General features: G+C 47.0%; 1 protein-coding gene across 1 annotated transcript; it reads left to right on the top strand.

Annotated features, from left to right (window-relative positions):
• Window positions 1–547: 547 nt before the first annotated feature.
• Window positions 548–18748, top strand: podxl (podocalyxin-like). The gene is made up of 8 exons (XM_079335393.1): window positions 548–1028; window positions 12646–13437; window positions 13610–13827; window positions 13911–13934; window positions 14871–15003; window positions 15083–15126; window positions 15662–15781; window positions 16030–18748. Exons 1-8 carry the CDS (start codon window positions 980–982, stop codon window positions 16222–16224), a joined length of 1575 nt encoding a protein of 524 aa, XP_079191519.1. The 5' UTR covers window positions 548–979; the 3' UTR covers window positions 16225–18748.
• Window positions 18749–18935: the final 187 nt, after the last annotated feature.

The following is an 18935-nucleotide window of genomic DNA, read 5'->3' as shown; positions in this document are numbered from 1 at the left end:
TTTTGATAATCGATTGCGCGACACTCCTTTGTGCGAAGCGAGTGGCGGGGGGGAGGGACATATTCTTCCTTTCAATAAAAATAAATTTGGTGGTTTTTTTTGAAACCAGTTGAGGTACAGACTCTCGCTCTTAGGTCTTCAGGGTCAAACTGCACGTAATAAAAAAAAGCTTTGGGGGAAAGTTTGGCAGCAGTTAAGTCTTTCTTCGTGTCCCCTGTTAAACATGTCCGATCCGTCAGCTCTGCAGACGTGCTGAACTTCAGCCTGGGTTTAGATGACATGTTGGTGGATGGAGGCGCTGACAGCGTGGATCCAAACAGGCCTTTCCCGACATCAAACAGCATCGGGGTCGATGTGACTTCACCCTGCGGCCTTGAGTCATGGACCAGTTTAGCAAAGAATCCAAACCAGAGGAGGGAACACATTGTCTCACAACTTCCTTTGTTATTCAAAATGTCCCGGCTGCACAGAGTCTGCAGCTCGGGGATTGGACCGGACTGGGTCTGCCCCTGGTTCCTCATGATAAGGGAGGCAGGGACAGACCGGGTGACTGGGCAGAGCTGCTGGTGTGCTGCTTACTTACACACTCACTCTGAGCTGAACACTTAGCAGGAGAGAGAGGACAATACAGAGAGAGAGAGAGAGAGAGAGAGAGAGAGAGAGAGAGAGAGGTGGAGAGACACTGAGTAACAACGGCACACCAAGGAGACCACAGAAACACTCTCTCCCCCCAAATCCCCTACTCCGCTGCACAGAGAGACACACAAAAGCATTCTTGGCTTTCAGTTTAAAAGGAGAAGAAAAAAAAAAGTGAACAATACGTTGGGCGAGATCATTTACTCCTGATACAGATTCAAGCAGAAAGGCGTGACAGGACGGACGGCGTCAAACTTTCCAAACGTCTCCGAGGAGCGAAGGAGTGAAGGAGTGAGGGCTCTGTGCATGCAGGATACTAACATCTGGGAGAAGAAGGAACAGGATGAGCGCGACTCTGAGGATCACATGGCTGCTGCTGCTGCTTTCCACCAGTGAGTACACATTCAATCCAACAAACGTCCTGCACACCTGGGATCGTCCTCGCGCTTCTGCCACGTTTTCTCTGTCAGCTTCTCATCAGAGGCCTTTTAAATATCCGCTTTAATGTTTGTGCAAAGCTGCAGGGCATTCCTGGTGCTTTAAAGACAGAAATAAAAAAACGAGTCTCTGCAGAGCTGCAGCAACAGGTGCGCAGAACAAGACTCGAGATCATCTCAGTGCAGTAAGCTGGTTCCAGGTCTGACTCAGTGCAGCTTCACAAGAGGTTCAAGTTAAGAATTTAAAGTTCACTTCTGCACAACGTTGACAGCAGGATGTTTTAAATATCCATAAAAAGCTGATTAATTATGTTGTGTCGTAAGTTTTATCACTCAGATCATTTTCTTTAGTTCGGGTACTGATGAAATATTAAAAAAAAAAAAAATTAAATAGCTCGTAAATGAGTCAAATAAGTTGTAAAAATTCCAAACGTTTATCAAAGAGAATATTTGCTTGAAGAGTGAGTGTTGCTGTTCTGCCCTGAAAGCTGAAGATGCTGAGGTACGTGAGAGGAATTTAAAAGCAGGTCGACCTTAAAAATACAGAGTTGTACTTTTTAAATAAGAACTGGAATATATGCATTATATTCATTAAGTGATAGCATCAAGTACAATTTGAAGTTTCAGTTCTATTCCATGTAAAAGTCCCATTAAAGTCCTCGTTCATGCGTTTTACTTCTTCAATTCAGAGTTTGATGCACTCAGTTAAAGCTGCTCCCCGCGGCGTCTCGCTCCCTCGCTTCAGGCTGAAAGTCAAACTTCAGCTTTTATGTGGATGAGGAGGAAGGAAACAGTTCATCAGTTTATTTTATGAGTCCAACATCTCAATGTCTTCATGAAACAAGTTAGAAATAAATTTGATTTTATATTCCTGATCGATCCTTGAGGGAAATTCTGCTTTGTTATTTGTTAGAGACACACACACACACACACACACACACACAGGACCTGACATGCATCAGTGGAGAGATGTCAGAGTGAAGCTGCAGTTAGGGGTTCGGTGCCTTGCTTAAGGGCACCTCTGCGGTGCTCGTAATGTACTCTGGCACCTCTCCAGGTACCAGAACCACTTCCATATTTTGGTCTGCACCGGGACTTGAACCCTCCACTTTCCAACCTTAAAGAAGCAGGCTATCGTACTCCGAGCTAGCGGGTAGGCGGGCGGGCAACAAGGGTTCGAGTCCCACCTGTGTATCCACACGTCCTTCCTCCCTCTCTCCTGTGTTTCGTACTCTGGACTGTCGTGCGTCACAACAATGTGAGATGACGTGGAGTCGTGAGATTAAAGAAAATGTGACGCTGTGAGAAAGAAGCTCAGACTCACGTGGAGGTGAAGTAGAAGTGGCTCCCCTCGGCTGTCACGATGTGACTTTGAGAGCTCCGGCTGTGAGGCTTTATTGTGTCAGCGTGCTTCAAAGTGTGAGCAGCAGCTTCACGTCAGCTGAACTTTCATCCAGCACTCTCTGCTCCTGCTCCTCTCCTCGAGGACTGTGGTGAACAGCTGGAGCTTTAAGATGCATACTTTCTCCATGGTGACGAACGAGTGACATGGTGACCCTGAACACTGGCTTCTACTTCATGATATTATATGGTTTTTTTTACAGGCCTGATCTATGGTAACAAACCAGGTCAAACACACTGTCTGCATATTACAGAATTAATGAACTCAAATATGATGCAATTAAAGGAAACAAGCTGCAGAAATGTGGAGGCAGTCTCTCTCATTAAACACACACACACATGGCTTGTTGTTTTAAAGTTGATTACTTTGATTGATTGATTGATTGATTGAGTCGAGCTCGTTGTTGAATTGTGCACAGAAGGGGAGCTGATGTGCATCAACGTGAAGCGGCAGCTCTGAAGGCGAGGATGATTGCGTCATGTGATCAAATCAGAAACGATGCCTGCGTCTGAGTCTGTGGAGTTTTCACTGTGACGCACCGCTGACTGATAAAGCAGGCATTCAGTCGCAGACATAAACTTCATTATAACGCGTGAATTTAAAGTTTACAGTGTTGGACACATGTAGGAGCTGTTTCCATGTCGGCCCTCGACCTTTGTGTCGTCTTTGTGAGATACGTCTTTGTAAGTTCACTGCTGCGCTCTTTTTTCTGAAGCGAATTTTCCCGTCCGTTTCAAAATGTTCCAGACATGTGCAGAAGCAAATGTAAAAAGTAGTCAGAGTTTTCTGTCTCTACGAAGCAAAAACAACGGCAGAGAAAATCTGTGGACGCTTCCTGAAGACGAGAGAGGAACTTGAAAGTGGCAGCTCGTCAGCACTCTCGCCTCTTTGTGTTTGGTTCTTCTTGGAGCTTTAATTTGAGCACTAATGAAGGAGAGTGAAGTCCTCTCTGCCTCTCGTCTTCACTGCTGACAACTCAAGAAATGTTTGGAATAAAATCTGTACTAAAGTGGGGATAAGGAACATCTGCCACCTGAACCCCCCCCCCCCCCCCCCCCCCCCCCCCAAACATCCCACAGTGAAGGGCTGCCCAGTAAACCCCCATCTCTCTCCACACACACACACACACACACACACACACACACACACACACACACACACACACACACACACAGAGGCTGTATAATGAAGTGCACTCTGACCCCCCTCCCTGGCTGAGACGCAGTCTAAGTGTTTTTCTTTAATTATGCACCTGCCGCTCTCTCTCGCTCTGTGGATTCAGACTTTTTCAGGGTTTTTTTTTTATTTTATTTTGTGAGCGTGTGAAAAAACAGAACGTGTCCCAAAAAAAGCGCCTGAGAGTCTGAAGGCTGTCGGCGCTTCGTTCTCTTCGTGCTTGTGAACGTGCATCTGTTTCTGTTTGTTGAACAGTTATCACGAGTCGTCAGCATGTGCCGCCTGATCGGCACGTTTTCAGTCACATGACGCTTCTGATGGATTTTAGTTATAGTTCATGTAACTTTTGAAGACCTTTAAATAACCTATTTTGCAGCCTTTTTTTTTTTTTTTAATTTTTTTATTTAAGTAATAGAATTTTTTTAAGAAGTAGTAAAACATTGCACATAAATACAGGAAGAGTTTGACAGAACTCAGAAAAAAAATGAAAATGTCCTTTTCATGCAAAAGCAGAAATTTGTAATTTGCAAATGTAAATTTAAAAAAAAAAAAAAACGCTTTAAGGTCACATGATGTATAGCTGTTTGTGGATGGTCAAAAAAGCTAGCATCCTGTTGCCATGGTGATTTCCAGGCGCTGTTTGTGCGAGGGAGTCGTCCCGTGGATCTGCTCACTCTGTGCGAACAAAACATCAAACATGTCAGAACATCGTTCATCGTGCTTCAGTGTGAACGAACGCGTCGGACACCCGGCTCACATTGCACACTTTGATCAAATCACAGATTCAAATTTTGAATTTTCTTTTTTGTATCAATGTTCGGTTGATGTTATTGTATCGTGTGTACGGTGACCTGGGCTGCTTTCCGACGACCTCTTCACAGACTCGTTGAACGGCTCGCAGACTTCTCCGTCTCCACGATGTAAAAAAAAAAAAGCATCTGGATTTGAGTGAACAGGCGTCGTGACTGAGTGCAGCCCCTGTCGCCTGAAGGACGAGTGCACAGGTGATGTGTCTGCGTCGCTTTTACTCGAAGGTGATCCGGTCTTAAAGGAATCTGTCGGATCAGGGTGCAGGACTTATCAGCTCCCTGCAGGACTTCCTAACCCCCACGCTGAGCATCTCTGCGCCGCGTACACGGCTTCGTGACTTGTCCGTTTCCTACAAGATAACAGCAAAGAGATCAGCGGTGCGCTCGGCTCATCGGCCCGCCGTCTGCTGAAGAACATGGGAGAGAAGCGAGAACAATAGATGGGAAGAAAAAAAAAAGGTTATCAACAGAGCAGTTGTGAAGTCGGGCGTGGCGGCAGCAGAGGCTCTGAACGAGAAACAGAAAGCAGAGATGTGAGGAAACGGAATATTCCGGGCTTCCTGGAAACGGAGGGTTGTTTTAAGCCGCAGACTTTCAGACGTTATTGTTCTCAGGAACACTCAGGCTACACGATCGTACGGCGACCTGCGACGCCGTCACAGAGATGTGGAGTCTGATGCTGACGTCTCCCCGCACGCCGTGTCCTACACCTCCATCGCGTGCGCTGATACGTCAGCTCTCGTAACCTCGGGGGATCACGCCATCGACTCACCTACGTTTAGTTAAACATGCCAACATGGTAACATGATTTATTTAAATATGGACCAACAGAACCGATCTGAAGACGTTTGGATCCGTCTATTTTCAGGAGATCGTTCCTGAGATTTGGAGACTTTATGACTTTTTCACTGATAATCTTTTTTTAAAGATTTATTTTTGGCCTTTTTGCCTTTATTGATAGGAAAGTGGATAGAGTCGGAAAGGGGGAGAGAGTGGGGAGAGACATGCGGGAAAGTGGCCACAGGCCGGACGCGAACCCGGGCCGCCCGCGCGAGGACCGAATCCTCGCAACATGGTACGCGCGCAGTCGCTGCCGCTGAGCTATCGGCGCCCCCCACTGATAATCTTTTAATGGTCTTTTTCTGATGCCAGTCGAGTTTGAACAGTCCGATCTTTAGCATTCATTTGAAGAGTGGAGGTCGAGAACAGGACGAAGCTTCAAGCACACTTTATAAATATAAGGTTACAGAGTCTTTGTGGACTTTTCTTTTCTGTGTGAAAATCAGACAAACAGTCGAACATGAAGAAACTATGAATCACATGTTCCTGGTGTCCGCTCCGTTAGACAAACAAAACCCTTATCTGTTATTGATCCCGTCAATGATCCTGCTCACGCAGAACCTTTGATTTACAGCTGAATGAAAACAAGAAGACCTAAGACTCCCTAACAGGTCTGGTGCAGACCCCTAACAGGTCTGGTGTAGACCCCTGAAAAGCATGGTGCAGGCCACTAACAGGTCTGGTGTAGACCCCTGAAAAGCATGGTGCAGGCCACTAACAGGTCTGGTGCAGACCCCTGAAAAGTCTGGTGCAGACCCCTGAAAGGACTCGTGCAGACCCCTGAAAGGACTCGTGCAGACCCCTGAAAGGACTCGTGCAGACCCCTGAAAGGACTTGTACAGACCCCTGAAAGGACTTGTACAGACCCTTGAAAGGACTCGTACAGACCCCTGAAAGGACTCGTACAGACCCCTGAAAGGACTCGTGCAGACCCCTGAAAGGACTCGTGCAGACCCCTGAAAGGACTCGTGCAGACCCCTGAAAGGACTCGTACAGACCCCTGAAAGGACTCGTACAGACCCCTGAAGGTCCTTATAAGGTGTGCTGGATGTAGTTGTTTGAGGTCGTGTGGCCTCAGCTCTGCTTCAGGGGAGTAAATCTGTTCCCTGTTTCATCTCTGTCTCACACTCTCCTTCACCTCCACTGTAACCCCACACTCCCCCCCCCCTTTACCCAGCATGCCACACTGCACAGCCAGGTGTCCATTAATCAAAGCGGAGGCTGGTACGGCCGCGGACCTTCTCTCTCCTCCTCCTCATTCCTCTCCTCCCTTCATCTCTCCCTCCTCGCTGTCTCAGCACTTTTTGATGGGCATCATCACTTTGAGTGTAAACTCCCCTCGCTGCTGACACTCAAAGTAAACACTGCGAGGGAGAGTGTGTGAAGTGAAACATGTCTACACATCGCTCCCCACGCTTATCCAAGTGAACAACATGGACATCCAGGGTGCATGAAGGCCGAGTGAAGCCGACTCTGGATCTCTGAGAGTTTCAGCTCGCCAGAGGGGAGAACACGACCCAGACCCAAGAAGGGAAGTGAACCACAAGCAGTGCATTGTGGGTCGACTTGGTCTGTCATAGAGGCGTGCTGAGCGTGGCTAACGCTAGCACCAGCCTTCAGTCCCATCTCCCTTCATCTCCAAATCATCGGTCAGTGACACAGCGTGCCGCCCAACCGGGCGCCATTCAAGAAACAATCCACACGATGGTTTAATAATCACACTAAACTACTTCTATACACGTGTGTGTGTGTGTGTGTGTGTGTGTGTGTGTGTGTGTGTGTGTAAAAAGGGAGCTCACGTCGCCCTAACGTTGAACTTTTATCACACACAACTTTTAAACACACATACCAGTCCGGTTTCCAAGGACAGGGAGTGCGAAGTGAAATTCAGTGTGTGTGTGTGTGTGTGTGTGTGTGTGTGACAGAGCTGTGTGTGTGTGTGTGTGTGTGTGTGTGTGTGTGTGTGTGTGTGTGTGTGTGTGTGTGTGTGTGTGTGTGTGTGTGTGTGTGTGTGTGTGGTCATTTCTCTGTGGCGGTTAGATTTACAGCATCTCTTCACTTTCTCCCCCTCCTCCTCCCTCGCTCCTCCCTTTCACTTGTCGCTCTTTTATTCCTGCAGAGTGTTCTAACATTCACAGCTTCTTACACCCCCCCCCCCCCGCACACACACACACACCACAAAGTTCAGACCCTTCCCTCCCTCCTTTCTTCCCGCCCCTAAAAGCTCCTCTGAGTCCCACGAAGCTTTGAATGATCCCTCTGATTGGGTGGAGGATGGGGGGGCAGCTGGGGGCCTCAGAGGGCCCGGGCTGCAGCAGGGGTCTGCAGTGAGGGAGTGTCCCGGGCTTGCATGGCTGCACGTGGGGGCCGGAGGGGTCTTTGTTTGTCCTGTCAGCAAGCTAACGGTGCCGCTTTGTCCCGTGGGGCCTCTGAGCCGACAGCTACATTTATTTATTTACTCTGTGCAGTGCATGTTCACACATCTCAGCGTGGTTACAGTCACACACACACACACACACACACACGTACACAAGCTGAAGGACTTCACACACACACGTCCCCCACAGCTTAAAGTTTCCCCGTTGAATGAGAGGGGGCGGAGTCTCAGGATGACCCTCCTCTCACATTATTAACAAAAAACAACAACAACTTGTTTGTGAAAAGTAAACATCATTTAAACGCCACCGTACCTCTCCGACACGCTCGCTATGAAAGAATATAATCAGCTGTTTTTTGCAGAAAAATTTCCGCGGGGGTGCTCGCAGGAAAAAGTCTGGAATATTCCGGCAACTTCCAGGAGTCTGACGCATGTGTGGAACGCTTATCTCACTTTCTATTCTGCATCAGATTTGTCTCGTGTTTCTGGCCTTTAAACAGAAACAGCTCTGTGGTTTGGTGTCAAAGAACTTGACCTCATCACACAGTCAGGATTCAGGAGGAAGACAAACATTTCCTCAAATTAGCGTTGGACATCCCTAATGGTCCTGGGACCGAAGGGGAACAAATGATAGTAACAGTCTTTGCTGAGGCAGGGAGCAATAAAGCTGTCTGCTCTGCTTCTCGAGTGTGTGTGTGTGTGTGTGTGTGTTCATTGGGCATTTATTTACAACATTTCAGCCAGGAAGGGAGGACAGTTTAGCACGTCTCCACCCACAGACCACACCGTCAGTCTCCTTTAATGAGAGCGGACGGAGGTTCTCACACTGGACAGGATGGGGGTGACGCCCTCAGAGACCAAACACTTGGACCCCCTGCAGGGAGAGCAGGGAGACAGAGATCGCCCTGTGACCTCCGGACTTCCACTCAGTCGGAGTGAATTCAGGATAAACGGCCGTCGCGCTCTGAAGGAGCCGATCGGCGGCTGCAGCTGCACAAAATGAGCCAAATCAGCCACAAAGAGCCGCAGTTTGATAAACAGGTCACATGTTTTTATGAGATAAAACTACAAATAAAAAGTCGAGATCTGGACGAACAACCGGGATTATAAAAGATCCAAGAGCACATCTTTCACCACTTATCATAGGCTAGCTTACAGCTAGCTTTAGCTTCATCTGACTGCATCCAAACAGAGTCAGACGCAGAGTTAAAGGAAATTAAAGGTCCAGGCAAACGTATGAAAACAGCGTAAGGAGGAAACGTTAATCACAGACGTGATGATAATCAGGCTCAGGTTGGTTTCAGTTCGCAGCGTTGGGGGGGGGGGGGGGGGGCGCGGGGGGGAGCTCGAGAACTGAAGCTGAATCGTCCCACAACGTAAAAACAAATCTGTCATCGTAAAAAAGAAAGACATCTGATGATTGTCACTGAAAAACAAAATAATCAAAAGCTATCAAAATAAAATATATTTTTTAAGCATTTTCTTTGTTCTTCATTGAACCTGTTTTAATGCCAATCTTTCTTTTTGTTAGTTCAGGTGTGTTTTCAATGCCACTGTTCTGGCTCCATAAAAAGGCAGGTAGAAGGTAAATCATGTGCAGTATATATGTGTGTGTGTGTGTGTGTGTGTGTGTGTGTGTGTGTGTGTGTGTATGTTTACGTCGACGTCGGTGGGAACAATAGAAATCGTTGGCACTAAAACAGCTTTCATCATTTGGACGTTTGACAGAATTAGAAGTCAGGATTCAATCAACAGAAGAAGTTTCCTGACTCTGTCCAGAGCCAAGACGGCGAGAGGAGAAGAGCCAGGGAAAGGACAGCAGGTCGGTTCTCACACACAGTCGGCCGGAGAGGACACGCCCCGACACAAACAGAATAACACCAATACAATATCACACCGTCTACACTCTGAAACGAGATCATACGCCGAGGTCAGAGAGGTCGGAGAGCGCTGGAAAAAGTCCCTGCAGGTGTTTATCAAAAAATGAAACTCCTGCAAAACTGTAGTTCCTTGAGTCTCCACTAGAGGCTGGTTCCAAAAGCCAAAGAATCCCCAACAGGTCCCAGAAATGAACGTCCATTTTGACAGCAGGAATCAACAAATGTTCATGTGTGTGTTTGTGCACACAGCACAGTTTCATAACTCTTCCATTTTTATTTTTATCAAGGTCGAGTTTTTTCACACATTTGCATAATTAGGGGTGTGGCTACGTTGATTGACAGGTGGACGTGTTGCCTTGGCTTGAGAGTCGCACAGGAAGCTGCTTTTTAAATCTAGATCAGATGCTTGAGGTCGCACGGAGTTTTGTATTTCTTGATCAGTCAGAACTATTTTGTATGTATTATTCCTGAAGGTGGAGGGGGGGGGGTCTCGATGGAGAAGCCCCCCCCCTCCCCAGGACTGATGGTTGGTCCTGGGAGCAGGAGTGTGCCGGTGGAGGGGGACAGGTAAAGAGGAGCCAGGTTCTGGTTCTGTGGAGTGAAAGTGGACTCTCTGTGTCTCCTGTTTTGCACCGCAGAGGAAGTTTGTCGTCTTTTTGTTTCTCCGCAGAGATTTGTTCTGCTGATGGAAACCGAGAAGTCAGCAGGACGCTGAAACGAGCAGTGAGAGTACCACACGAAAATATATAAGCTGCAGTCAAACCTTGAAGACTGCTGAGGGCCTCTGCAGAGTTAAGATAATATAAATTCTTCAAATACTATTTTGAACTTCAGCAGCAGCTTTAAGAGATTCTACTCGAATAAGTTCAGACTGTATGTTTCTAATGAGAGTGATTTTATACTGAACGTGTTTGAAGCCCTTAGAAATAAATAAAGCAGGAAAAGGGAGTTTGTTGTGTTTAAATGAGAGGATGACAGAGCTGTGTGTGTGTGTGTGTGTGTGTGTGTGTGCTGAGGAATGTGAGGTCGAGGTAAAAACAACCCTCGGCTCTGATAGCAGCGGATCGGTCGGTGCTGTCGAACACTAAGAAACAGACGCGTCAGTGACAGCTGGGATCAGCGGGGGTCACCGAAAACATGATGCTACTCCTGAGAGAGAGGGCGAGAGAGAGAGAGAGAGGGCGAGAGAGAGAGTAGATTTGGTGGAATTTTCTGGCAGTTGAGCACTTTCAACAGGAAAGGTTTGGTCTCTGTGTCCTCTCTGGAAAATGATACTGAACACCAGCTTAAATGTCGTCTCACATGATGTAATGCTGGAAATTCTCACAGTTTTGTGCAAGATGGCCTCCCTGCGGTCCGACTCGTCACCCAGTGAAACCGTTATGAACTATATAAAAACGTAAAATAAGACGAAGGAGACCGACGCTGCACTTTAAAATGACAGAAATTCGTCTTAGTCCCCGAGAGAAGACATGAAGACACTCTGTCCCTCACGATGAGATATGACACGACATAGTTCAGCCTGGCACGATGCAAGGCGACATGGAGCGATACTACACAAAATGATGCAACACAATACAACACACCGTGGCAGGTATGAAAACGAAAGCAATCCTTTTAGCCAATATTTACGTTTCTACCAATAACTTGCACAAACCCAGTAAATGGAGCACGCTGTCACACTCAGTTAAAGGACGAGCACACGCGTGTTTCAGTCCTCCTGTGAGTGTGGACTCTGACAGCGTGTCTCTCTTTGTCCCGTCAGGCTGTCGGCTGATAACTTCAGTCTCCATGTGTCACAGAGAGAGCACAGACTCGGCTCCACATCTCCTTATCTGATGCCTCCTGACGTGAACCTCACGCTGCGTTCAAGTGTTGTGGGAAATACGGATGGAGACAAGTTTATTATGAGACGATTTAGTTCTTTACTCGTTGAACAAATTAACTGAACAAAACAGAAATGTACTTATGGGAGTTTGTAAAAGGAGCCCAGCTTACCTAAAGGTGAAATTAAAAAGTGTGAAAGAGGGACGAACAAAACTACGATCAACAGCTGTCATACGTAGTGAACAAAGACCACAACATACATATTTTAACACCACTGTTATCAGGTGAGCGTGTGCCTCCGTGGAGTGGCGTAATCTATGATGAATTAGCTGAAACATGCTAAAAGTGGCTACATGTTAGTCTGTGTGTGTGGATGCTGTGGAGGTGGGTGGAGGTCAGAAAACATGGGGGAGGGTGGGAGATGCGTGCCATTGTTTTTCAGACTTGGAGTCAGCCGAGGATTGTTGGAGGGGCCGCGGCCGCAGGGTGTGTCGCTTCCAAGTTTATTGTGTGCAGCATCCTGTCCTGGCGGCTAAAAATAAAGAAACAAGAAGAAGATGGAGCGCCGAGGGTGAAGCTCACAGCTGTCCCACCTGCAGGAAGTCTGGGAGTAGAGGTCGCCGGGATCACACTTCAGAGGACCTCCACTTCAAAGAAACTCTTTCACTTAGCGTTAGCGGTGTGCTAGTCAATATTTACAGGTCAACAAAAGAAGGAATCACAACGTGTTGTGTATTAATAAGTGTCTGTTATGGTAGACTGTGTATGAGAAATGGGCATAGCCTCTTGGCTGTAAGAGTGAAGCCAATGAGCAAGTCCTTTCAACCTGCATTCTTCCTAATGTCCAGCGGGGGGCGACTCCCCACTGGTTCCAATCAATACCCACATCGCTCAAGCTGGATGGACGATTTCAGGCTGTTTTTGACCCCATTTTGAGTCACTCTGTAACGTAATGCGTCTTTTTATTTCTTTGGCGGGACACCAACAATAAGCTTTTTGTCTGATTGGACGGTCGTCGTCCTCCGTGTTGTGAGGTTATTATCCACTTTTGGTGCGCAGTCTTAATTTGAAGTTAGCGTGTACAAATGAGTTTGTTGTACAACTTTCCAGTCAGACAGAAAACAGACTGTTGTTCTGGTTGTACTGCTGCCCCCTAGAGGCCAAAAGAGGGTAAGAGTAGGTGAATCTCTCCCTCTTGTTGACGTCTTTTCATTATTAGTTTGCTGTTTGTAATAATTGTGTTTTTTTCCTCCCTCCACAGGCTTCCTGTTTCACATCGTCTCTGCAAACGATCAGAATACAACTTCTGTGACAACCAAAGACAACTCTTTGGTAACTGTGTCTAAGGCTCCTGCAAGCGTAGATGAAACTACACGTGCTGCTCAAACCACTAAACCAACACTGTTGACCCCAAATCCACCTTCTGTGAACTTAACTGCATCCACTGCAAAGCCGACCGATACAACAGCCAAGACCCAATCAGCAGCAGCCCCGACCCAATCAGCAGCAGCCACAATAAAACCATCAGCAACCAGTCAGCAACCATCAGCAACCACAATAAAACCATCAGCAACCAGTCAGCAACCATCAGCAACCACAATAAAACCATCAGCAACCACTCAGCAACCATCAGCAACCACTCAGCAACCATCAGCAACCACTCAGCAACCATCAGCAAACCCCGTCCCAAACAACCAGGCAACAAATTCCATCATCTCTGCTGCTCCTACGACTCAGCCGAATAAAATCACCACTCACAGTGTGACAGGGAGCCCCAGCCTGTCCAAGACCCTGAACCCAGCTGCAACCACCGACAGCAGCAGCGGTGGTTTAGTGGTTTCCTCCGTTGCTCTCACAATACAGACGACAAAACTCCCTGTACCCGGCGTGGTGTTAGCTAGCACTGGATCGCCTGTAACACCGCTAGGAGGTCCAGGTAATGTCGGGACTACAAAGCCCACAAAGACCTCGACAGATGCATCGGACCCAGGGCAGAAGTCCAAGAGTCACACAACCGTCATATCCAAGACAAGCCAGCAGGGGGACCAAGGAGGTGAGACCCCGACACGGAAATAAGACACCTGACACACGGCAACAACGACAAAAAAAAAAAAAAGAAGAAACTTACCGGTTAAAATTAGTTTTGTTATTTCTGTCATCATACTTTGTCCTGATTGGCTCAGAGGAGCGAGCCTCTTATCTGTGATCTTGTCTTGTTGTTGAAGGCTCGGGGAAAACGACCGTGACGATGACAAACCAACAGACGACGGCATCGAAGGCCCCGGGGCCTGCTGGGAACACTGGGACCACCAACTTCCCCTCCACCCTGACCAAATCAGGACCTCCAGCAGGGGGGACGTCTGGGACCCGCACTGGAACCACGGCCCCCCAGATACCAGCCACCTCCGCAACAACCTCAGGAGCCCAGCTAAAGACGTTTGTTGTACGTTTTTAAACTTTTTAAAACACATGAACATATTAAAGAGACTCTGATTTGTTGAACTTGTATCTGTTTATTCTCTGCAGTATTCTCTGAACACGGGACAAGAGGTAAGATTTGACTTCTTTTTAAGTTTTGATTCTTTGAATCTGCATCCGATTCTTTTGATTCCTGAACAGTCCGTCCGATAATAAACACAGTCCCTCCACGGCCTCTCCTCAAACCTCGGCCATTGTCCCGTCCACGGGAGGCAGACCCGCACCCTTCCACCCCTTTCTTCTCTGACATTTACTTCCAAACGTGCGGTCTAATTAATGATGCCGACTTATTGTGAAACATCCTGCAGGGAGGACGAGAACAATAAGTCGTGTTTAATAATCTACCTTCATGTTTTCGTCGCGGCAGCTGCTCGCACATTTAATGATGCACAAAAATCTCGTGATTGTGTTTTCAACTCAGACACAATAATGTGTGTTGTTGTCAGAGCTGCGTTTACATGGACGGGACGGCCGGCTCCGCCCCTTGTGTATAAAAGCTGTTTGAGTCAAGAAGAAGAAGAACATACTCACTGATCAACACAAGGATTCATCTGGAGTGATGTGTATTTATTTTCAACACTCGACCTCATGCATGTGACTCAATCACATCAGTGCCTCCAACTGTAAAAACATCAGTATCCCCCCCCCTCCTCCAGAGGAGTCTCTGGGTGTTTCATCCAGACTCTGAGTCTTCAGCAACCTGACAGGAAGCAGTGAAGCTCACTGTTGGAAAAAGTCTCGGACTTGGAACGCTTCCTGTCTTTCACTTGTTTCCGACATTCCCACAAATCATGTATACATACTCGTACTGTCTGTGTGACGCCGTAGACAGCCGTAATCCTCCACCATCATCACCCACCAGAAATAATCCACCCGTCACCGCACAGGAAGCGCCGATCTCTGACCTTCCTGTGACAAACACTGAGACTCACTCACGGGCGTGGCGACGGTCGAGCTGAAATACGTTATGTGTCACAGTTTGTTTGAAAGTGTCGTTTTTACCTTCAGAAAGATGAAAAGCATGAAATGGTGGAGGTGTGCAAGCGGCTGATGGTGAATCTGCAGGATGGAAACTGCACCCTGACGTGGAGGCATCAAAACGACAAAGTCCACTTTGACTATGTGGCGATCAACGGAAAAGGTAAAGCAGCTTCGTCCCTCTGGAAGTAAACGTTTTTACAAACTCTCTGCTATCAAACTAATTCAAACTGATCTTACAGTAAAAACCAACCTGGCAACGCAGATCTATGAAGAAATCAACAAGGTACGAGTTTTTGACTTCTTTGAACATATTTGGCCTTTAAAGTGACAAATCGGTCCGTAAAGTTTTGGAGTTGCTCACGTGGATCGTATGAAACAGGTCGTAAGGTCAACATATAAACCCCTCTATTTCAGCCCTGCTCAGAACAGGCTGTTTCTGTGTCTGTAGCTTTAAATATGTAAATGAGCTGTGTCTGACCACGCCCCCTCTCTGGAAGGGCTCGGGTGTACTCGCTGCTTTCTGGCTCCATGTCCTATTGTTTACGGTGAGAAGGCAGACTCAGAGGGCAGAACAAACACCTAGCTGTGGGAGTGTCACCCACCTGGGGGAGGGGCTACTGCCCTTTGTGATGTCATGAAGGGAACATCTCCAAACGGCCTGTTTGAGCAGGCAGAAGACGGAGAGGATGGACTTGTCTCCTCATTGGGGGGTTTGGAGACGGACTCGTGACACGTTAGAGGAAGCTGGAGGAGAGTTTGTGACCTTGAACAAGTTCTGATGTAAAACGTCTTTCGTTTGTTGTTTTCTCCACTTGAAGAAACCGATGGATAGTCAGACCCTGATCGCCATCCTGGCGTCGTGCGGCGCTCTGCTCATCATGATCGTCATTCTCGCCGTCTGTGCCTCACACCACCGCAAACCTTACAACGAGAACCAGGTATGATCACACGTCCGTGTCGACTCCTTTATGAGTCGTGGTGTAACATCACAAGTTCTAAATGATTTCATGCAACATTCCTGCAAACTAAAAGATCATTTGAATCGTGCACGCCGCAGAAGTTATCGAGACACCGACTTTAAAAAGGTTGGATCTGCAACGTTGTGATCAAACCGTCTCACGATATCATAAATAAATGACACGTTGACGCAAAGTTTTTAGAGCCTTCTGTCTTTAAATCTCTGCAGCAACACCTGACGGAGGAGCTGCACACGGTGGAGAACGGTTACCACGACAACCCCACGCTGGAGGTGATGGAGGTGCAGCCGGAGATGCAGGAGAAGAAGATGGCGATGAACGGCGAGTTCAACGACAGCTGGATCGTCCCGATCGACAACCTGCTGAAGGACGACGTACCTGACGAGGAGGACACGCACCTGTAGAGACGACCGGAGCGAACGCAGAAGAGGAAGAATTAGACGAAGAAGAAGAGGAGGAGGAGGAGGAGGAGGACCTGGCTCCTGGAGATTCTTCTTCATGAATCAAGAAAATGCTTTTTATTTTACAAACAGAACAAACATGCCCCCCTCACACCCGTCACGTTCTATCACGTTTTAACGATGAAGAACCAAATCAGAGTTGTGCATGCAGTTACTTACAGTTTCTTAAATTCAAACGTAATCTCCGGAAAGTTCCCAAAACACAAAGCGGATTGTGCGTTTCCCCCCCAACTCGTTCTCACACTGTGTCGATTTGAACACAAACATTTGTAAACGCAGGATTTGAATGTTATTCCTGCAAAGAGTCAGGTGGTGATGAAAACGGATCCCTCGGCTCTGAAAACTCGAGACAGAGCGGTCGAACCGACGCCAGCTGCCTCGGCGGTTCTAGCGTTACTAACGTAGATAAGATGACCTCAGGATACGTCCCAGCATCCTGGTGATTTTTCACAAGCGCACGTCGGAGCTGCCAGTGGCTCAAACTGGTGAAACTGAATATTACAACTTTAAACTCAACAGGCGACTTTTCTAAGTTGTTCCTCATTTATTCCACAAATTAAACAAACATTAAACACCAACAAAATTAATAATGAGCGACAGAAACCTTCAAGTCTGAAGAAGCCAAAAGCATATTAAATATTTATACAGAATCGTTTTTCAGGGTTTAAACCTGAGAGACGCACTTCACGTTCATCTCCTTCACTGTAGCTTCAGTGTTTAGCCAGCTCTGCATGTAGAGACACTGTAGCTTCAGTGTTTAGCCAGCTCTGCATGTGGTGGACACTGTAGCTTCAGTGTTTAGCCAGCTCTGCATGTGGTGGACACTGTAGCTTCAGTGTTTAGCCAGCTCTGCATGTGGTGGACACTGTAGCTTCAGTGTTTAGCCAGCTCAGCATGTGGTGGACACTGTAGCTTCAGTGTTTAGCCAGCTCTGCATGTGGTGGACACTGTAGCTTCAGTGTTTAGCCAGCTCTGCATGGGTCTGTAAAGCTTTCTGCGTTCTAACCTCTCTCCATGTTTCATCTCCAACATTGATCCTAGTTTGAGCAGCTTTCTGCTGCTGGAGCTTATTAGAAACATGCAGAGGCTTTTTAGCTCGGGTACAATCACTTCTATCTGAAGCAGTTCCACTGCCCGCTTCCATCGCTGCAACACCTGTTCACCTGATAACTGCTCTCATATCTGGCAAACCCAGGGGCGTCCAAAACGGCCTTCAGAGCCCCGCCTACCTTCTCTGGTCCAATCAGATCCAGAGCATTCAGGAGCAGAATCTAAAGTTAGAAGGAGGACATACTGGCTGCTGCATTGTTGTCAGAGAAGCTTCAACACAGCAGGTTTCCTTCATGATCACAGAGGAAGAGAGCAGCTCTCTGATTGGCTGTCTGATCACACAGGAAGAGAGCGTCATCAGCTCAGCTCTGGGGTCTTTTTACATACAGAGTCAAGAACGTGCAGAGATTTTCACTGTATAGCAATAATCCTCTGAACATGATCATGATTTAATACCAGACTGATGAAGCTCCTTATGTACAAACATGTGACCTAAACACTGTAAATATTTGTATTTTTCACGGTTGCTGAAGCTGGAGGTGACGGAGTGAGCGTTTGTCTTCCCTTTAAGAAGTTAATATATATTTTCTTATGAAACAAGTGAATCCATCAGCTCGAGCCCTCCAGTCACTACTTCACTGTCTATTACATGTGTGTGTTTATATTTTTCTTTTATACACTATAGCTGTGCTGTTCGTCACCAGTATTTGTATGTATTTATGGTCTGCTCGCTGCTGAAGGCGAGCGACAGGGGTCTGACACACTGGAAGCTGTAAATTGTCGATCGCCGCGGCGGTCTTGTTATTCTACATTTTCAGATTTGCAAATAAAGGAAGCTTTTTTTTCCCCCTCGCTTTTGTTCTGTCTTGTTCCGCCTGTGATACCTCAACTTCACCACTAGATGGCAGAATCACCACAGAGACAAAGAATTAGGAAAACCTGAACAAAATACAATCTTTATTCGTTATATACATTACATACAATGCAATACTACAAGGCTTTCTACACATTCACTGTATCCACAGAGTAGTGCTCACTGATCGGAGAGTACCAGCCTTTAGACTCTCCAGGGCCCGCCCGCCCAGGGGCGTCCGGAGAGGGGCGAGATGGGAAAAACAAAACATCACACTAGAACAACATTTCATCCAGCAATCATCGGTTCATGGAGCAAAAACAAGAGTAGTATTTGGCATTGTGTTTGTCTTCTTTACAAAGGTGCTTTCATGTTGTTTTTTTTAAACACATTTTTCATCTGGCACAAGAAAGAGAGCGAGAAAATGAGAAATGCTACGGCAAGCGAGATGCAATGTCAAAGTATAAATAATCCCTCGCTTGGTTATTCCACTTTCGGAGCTTTTTTTTTTTTTTGCCCCCTCCTGGATCAGAGAGGCGTGGAGGAACTCCTCCTCCTGCTCCTCCGACTAAACAAACAAAAACAACAACAACAGGCGGGAGATCCCTTCTCCTTTCATTTTGCAGCTTTACTCGACAGGCTCCTTTTCTGAAACTTTTTTTTTTTTTTTTTTTTTAAACACGATTGAGGTTGAGATTATTAGAAGTGACGATCGGTACAGCAGCCGGTTATTGCACTTCTTGAAAATAAA

This window comes from Symphodus melops, assembly GCF_947650265.1.
Source record: "Symphodus melops genome assembly, chromosome: 22".
In the NCBI taxonomy this organism is placed as follows: Eukaryota; Metazoa; Chordata; class Actinopteri; order Labriformes; family Labridae; genus Symphodus; species Symphodus melops.
This window is presented reverse-complemented; position numbering and strand designations above follow the sequence as displayed.

What these genes read in the sequence shown, in the direction of transcription:
- podxl (XM_079335393.1), top strand. Translation starts at nt 980, where the DNA reads ATGAGCGCGACTCTGAGGATCACATGGCTGCTGCTGCTGCTTTCCACC. An exon ending in CTCTGAACACGGGACAAGAG is followed by an intron (nt 13,935 to 14,870) that starts GTAAGATTTGAC and finishes TTTTACCTTCAG; the next exon opens with AAAGATGAAAAGCATGAAAT. An exon ending in TCTATGAAGAAATCAACAAG is followed by an intron (nt 15,127 to 15,661) that starts GTACGAGTTTTT and finishes CTCCACTTGAAG; the next exon opens with AAACCGATGGATAGTCAGAC.